The sequence below is a fragment of the Patiria miniata genome, unplaced genomic scaffold (assembly GCF_015706575.1).
Source record: "Patiria miniata isolate m_02_andy unplaced genomic scaffold, ASM1570657v1 HiC_scaffold_12, whole genome shotgun sequence".
Lineage (NCBI taxonomy): Eukaryota > Metazoa > Echinodermata > Asteroidea > Valvatida > Asterinidae > Patiria > Patiria miniata.
The window spans coordinates 5813049-5818695 of NW_024037050.1; the positions used below are offsets into that span (position 1 = coordinate 5813049).

Here is a 5647-nt window from a genome sequence, read left to right on the forward strand (position 1 = left end):
CACATAGCCATAGTATCCCCGATGAAGGTGCTTTGCACTGAAAGCTTGGATTGTACTATCCGGTGAGCACTGTTTTACTTTTGTTTTTACATCTATATTATATTATATATATATTATATTATTTATATTATATTTATTTATATATATATTTATTTAAACTAAATATATATAGGGGGGGGGGGAAGAACCAGAGAAACACATCCTTTGGACATGTATACATAACAAGAATGTTATTTATTTTTGTATATTACAATTGTGGGTTCTGACACAAGGCACGCCCTTGAAGAGAAGTCAATTTTACAGTACAGTAGATAACGAAAAACCTTGGGATCCATCAAAAGTTGTTGTTACTGTGGGTGATCATTATACATGTACTATAGACTATAGGAAGCAAAGAGATACACTGTAACTTACACATTGAGAGCCATGAGTCATGTTCACGGATGCAGAATGTTCATTAGAGCAACTTTCTACAGTATCTTCTGAAATGTGTTCACCTGCATTGTCATATGAGTATGCACAGTGTATCTCAATAATAAAAACACTTGCTTACTGTTACAAAAAGAAAAACTTTGATCAGAGGTCCTTTGTTTTTATTATAGCCTGGTGTGTGTTACAAGGGAATTCTATACACGTACATTTGATTGCACCCATTTGAAATTAATACAACTAGGAAAAGTAAGGTACATGCAGGAGCCCTTTTTAAATGTATTCTTTTAAGGATAAGGGTACAGTCTTTCCACAGTGATGGAGCCCATTGGACAATTAAGATCATGTTTTTGCACAAAAGCCTTTATCTTTTCTCAAAGTGAAAAAAAAAACTAGTTTTTTCAGGGAATGGCTTTAGCCCAAAAGTTATGCATTTTTTGCCTTGGGGTGGAAAAAAGAAAGTGATTAAACTCTCTGCAACTTTCCTTAAAAAGCACAACCAATTATTGTTATAATCAAAATTTCATTCTTCCTTTTTCCGTGGTATTTTACGACACTCTGGGCAGATCCATTTCCCTTTTGGCAGTCTCTTTATCTGGAGGCAACTTTGGTGGAACCAGGTGATTTTGCAGCCTTCATTAGCGCATGAGATCATCTTGTCCACAGGTTGCGATTTTCCACAGTAGCAGTGTGTAGCTGGTGGCTTATCGTGAACAGATGGGATACGGGTGTAAAATTTGCCCATTAATTCTGGTAGCACTGCTTTGTAGAAAAACTCGCGACTTTTTTCTAGAATTTCATCCCACATATTTGCATCAGGCTCAACTCGCTCGATATGGACATCTGTATTTGTCCACAACACAAAGTCAGCATAGTCAACAGAGCAAGTATGTATTTGTGTTTGAACCTGATACATGTATGCATGTTTCCTATCAAGAGAAACCTCGTTATCATTTGCTACAAGGCATGTATTTTGTAGGGATGCATATTCATTGACTTGAGTGTCACGAGCACAAAATGGACACTTGATTTCTAGGACACCTTCCCCACAGCAATCACAGGAAATACGCCCATCTGGGGAAGCCCCAATGTGGGGGCAACTTGTGTTAATTACCAAGCCAGAGTCCTTAACATCAAAATTATGGTGCACTTCTCCCATTCTTTCCACATAAGCCTGCCGTGCCTCTATTTCATGGGAGCATCCCCACTTGGTTGCAGCTGTAGAAAACCTGCACAACTCTGGATAGCACACAGATTGAATGAGTGATTGAGAAGGTTGGTCTGGATTAGTCCTGCAAACATTCTTCATCTTTGATGCAGTGGTGCGGCCTGATCGAAAACGAAACCATTTCTTGCTGGATGATTGTGCTCTTGTTGCCTTTTCTACATTGTCTGCCTCCTCTTGGGTAATTGTCAGCTGAAATTCGTTGCATCTGTTAAGCAGGTCAGGAAATGAGAGAGTTGAGTACTGAGGGTTATACAGATCGGTTAGAATTGGTGGAAGGATGTTGTCAGTATGTGATGGTTTGAATTGGTGGCAGTGTTCAGGTACAACGCTGAGGAGTGCCGGCTTAGTTCCTGTTGCATTCATCTGCGAGAAGAGGGTTGTGAGTTCAGCATCAGTAGGCCCAGGAACTATCTTCCGCACCTTGCTCCGTGGAGGTGGCATCAAACCATCAGTAACTAACATATCAAGCTTCCTCTTTTTGGTTTTGGCTGATGTGAAGTCTATTTGAGCTACAGGTAAGTATTGGGCATCCTTTACAGCAGATGGAATCTTCCAGTAAGCTGGTTCCTGTGTTACTGTTTTGCTATCTCTGATACGCACCTTTGTGTCAATGTAAAACATCAAAGCACTGACATGAGTACAAGCCTCTCCGAGACCAGCAATGCAGTTGCAGTGGGTTGCGATGATCTTCCCACACTTTTCTGCAATTAACCATGGCTTGAGTGCCGCCTCCCGCAGTCTCTGTGAATGCATCACCTGCAAGTGTTAAGAAAAAAGTTACAAAACATTTTCAGTAAACCAAACAGAAAGAATATCACATGAAGTAACATGCCCAAGACCAATGTACAAAATATGGAATGTAAAGCTCTGATATTTTTTTTCCTTAAAAAGTTGTATATTTCATAACAAGGACAATTAAAGACTTGCACTGTATTAAAGTAGCATCTTCTTATGGTGTGCACTGATGGGGAGTGAATTACAGAAAGTTTACATTAAGGGCACATAATTTTTTTTCCACCAAGTCTTAGTTTATTACCTTTGCTGTAACAACGTGCTTGCCGTTGATGACGGTAGAAACGACATTACGAACCCATCCACTTACGAATTGGTTGTACGCATCCAGGCCTTTATAGCATTTCAAGTCCTCCAAAGTGTATGGACTAGGAGTATACACTAGAAAATTAACAATGTCAGGATACGATATTTGAGGAAGAGAATGTGGATCCTCTTTCCATGACCGCAAACTAATTGTGTATGGATCAATGTCATCAATACACTGCAGAATCTTGTTATATCGGACTTTTGCAGGGCCATCCAGGGCTTGGTAGTATGTTGATCTTGCTGCCATGATAACAGGTTTACATACAGTCAACTGCGAAATAAAAACAGAACACAAAAAAAGCAAAATTAATTGGTGCTCAATCTGCAGAGTAATAACACATACACACACACAAATTACTGGTGATCGCCAGCTCTCATCAAGCTCATACAGGGCAATACTTGACATTATAAATCAACCTTTGCAGTGTTTGCCCTTGATTTAATTGACAATTACATTTTTTCCTTAAATAAAAACAATAACTTAGGCCAAAGGCTAAGTGCAGTTCAGATGGGATAAAAATTAGCAATGAAAATGTGATGATTTCACTATGAGTAGGAAAAACCTAAATATTCAGCCTGTCTCATGTTTTGTACAAAAGAAATGTCATTATGGTCAAATACTGAACTAACGCTAGGGCTAGGCTAGTCTCGATTTAGATCCTCTGTATAATGCGTTGTTTACATTTGGACGTGTATTGCAGTAAACAATGCATTATACAGAGGATCAAAATCGAGAATAGGGCTAGGCCTGAGTCAAACAATACATGAACAAAACATATTTACAAAGTTCCAATGAAATTCTATTTTGGCGTTATTTTCTGATTTTTTTTTCGAAGTGCACAATGACAATGAACACTTTTAAAATGCGCCCCAAAACATGAAAATGATTTCTTTACAAACTGGAGGTTACAATGATTTATCTGAATTTATCAATTTTAAAGAAATTATTAAATGTTAATGTGGGATTTTCAGAGATTTGTTCAAGTGCGCCAAGTCTGCACGTTTACTCGTTACTTACGGAACACCCAGCTGAATTTGTGCCCAATTTCCGGACGCCACCGTTTTTTTATTTTGGACTTGATTTCATGACACTGAAATCTTATGATTAGTAGGCCTACCTGGAATTACATCCCCGCTACAGTTGTCGATTTAGTGGTAGCAGCAAGCACTTCAGCACTGGAGATCAATGAATCATGACACTAACTTGTTTTGCAAGTCGAGTCGTACTCGGGATCGTCTGTAGCGTGTTATAAACTTCGCGCCGTCAACGTCCCTGTAATCCAATATGGAGGGCGCTGTGCGTTGCTGCGGTAACATGACGTGGGCGAGACGGCTCTATAGACCATTTTCATGTTGCGGCCATCTTGATTTTTCCCATTAAAATCAACGTAACCTAAGCGAGGATAGAAGGAAAAATAGTCTGGTTCCTTTTTTTTTTTTTTTTTTTTACAAAAAACCCATTATCATTCAGTACTGTTATTGGATATTGGGAACATGATTGAAATGGTGGCAGCATGATAAAGGTATATCTTTGACTAACTTCCCTCGAAGGAAGGATGGTTGGACTACTCTAGTTGACCATTTGGGACCAGAACCAGGTTTAGACCATTTGCGCGGGCGTAAGTTACGTCACATAAACAACCACTAGTCGACTAGTAGTCCTTGCCCGTGCTTGCTCATAGAGAGCGACAAGGCGCCCTCTTGCATCTTTTGTGAGTGAAGTAGCGCCCTCTTGTGGTGAAATGTAAAATCAAAATGTCAAAATAACGGGACGATGGAACACTCTCCACACGAAAGCAATGGCGTAATATTCACCTTTTTTTGGGGGGGGGGGTCATTTTCTGGTCTCGAGCGGTCAATCAATGTACAGCCTATGTCCAACCCATGCAGGTAAACTGAAGCTTATGAGAAGTTATGTCAGTGCAATTTTGCATCTAATTGACCTGTACACATACAAAAACACAAAAATGACAGAAATGCAGTCGCAAAAAACATGTACAAACTTTATGAAACTTTCGGTAGCATATTTTTAAAATCACCAAAACATTTGGTGATGACATCATGATGATGCCAATACTAGGTGCATGTTTGTTTTTATTCCCTTACGTGAAAAGTAGCACGTCCATCTTGTCACAAGTTCCGATCATGTCAAGTTGAGAGTGGAAAAGGGGAAAACATTCAAAGAGTATTTAAAACAGTCAATGTATGGCGTCATCATTAGGACACTTTGTAATACGTATATCTGCAACATATCCTACGCGACCACCAAGTTTCATGACAAATCAAGTCTTGTCTTTAAAATAGCACACGGCACATTGATGAGAACACGATGTCAGATATTTCTCACCATTCTTTGCACATCTTTATTAACCACCTAAGCTATTAACAAAAAGAATTTAGAATTGAGCACATTTAGGTTATATAATGATTTTTTTAACCTTGACATTAAAGTAAAGGTTAAAAATCTCATTATTTAAAAATCACATTATGACGTCATCGTTATAATAGTAATAAAAGAGAAATTTATAAAACGCAGACAATCGCAGAAACGAATTCAATTCAAGGCGCTAAAACATATAAACACCAAATTTACATTTAACAACTTTACATAAAAAAAACCTATAAGTTTACATGTACAAGCATACAAAGTGTCGTCGTAGTTCTACAGAGAGAAGTGTTTTTTAAAAAAAAATGAACCTGTTTTAGGCTATCTTCAATAAATTCTGAAAAATATTTTGCACATCAAACTCAAAAGAGTAACAAAACAAGTTGAACAAGATTTTATCTCTCTTTGCTTGATAAGGACTCTAATTCCCATCATCAAGTCGAAGAAGCCTTTTGCATAGTGAAAATCACTTACAGCGCTACCATGTGCTAGTTTCACTGTCA

The 5647-nt window shown here is 38.3% G+C and overlaps 1 protein-coding gene across 2 annotated transcripts; it reads right to left on the reverse strand.

Annotated features, from left to right (window-relative positions):
- Nucleotides 1-203: 203 nt before the first annotated feature.
- On the reverse strand, nucleotides 204-4079 carry LOC119746251. Of its 2 annotated transcripts, XM_038223096.1 has the most exons (4): nucleotides 3877-4079; nucleotides 2694-3029; nucleotides 2258-2413; nucleotides 204-1862 (listed from the first exon to the last, which is right to left on the reverse strand). In XM_038223096.1, exons 2-4 carry the CDS (start codon nucleotides 3003-3005, stop codon nucleotides 1716-1718), a joined length of 615 nt encoding a protein of 204 aa, XP_038079024.1. In that variant the 5' UTR covers nucleotides 3006-3029; nucleotides 3877-4079; the 3' UTR covers nucleotides 204-1715. The 2 variants fall into 2 exon arrangements, with proteins under 2 accessions (XP_038079024.1, XP_038079017.1); XM_038223089.1 differs by having other exon boundaries at nucleotides 204-2413.
- Between the last annotated feature and the right edge of the window lie 1568 nt (nucleotides 4080-5647).

Coding starts and splice junctions, on each gene's coding strand:
- LOC119746251 (XM_038223089.1), bottom strand. CDS start 3,005: ATGGCAGCAAGATCAACATACTACCAAGCCCTGGATGGCCCTGCAAAA. Junction 2,414..2,693: donor AGCACGTTGTTACAGCAAAG/GTAATAAACTAA, acceptor TAACACTTGCAG/GTGATGCATTCACAGAGACT.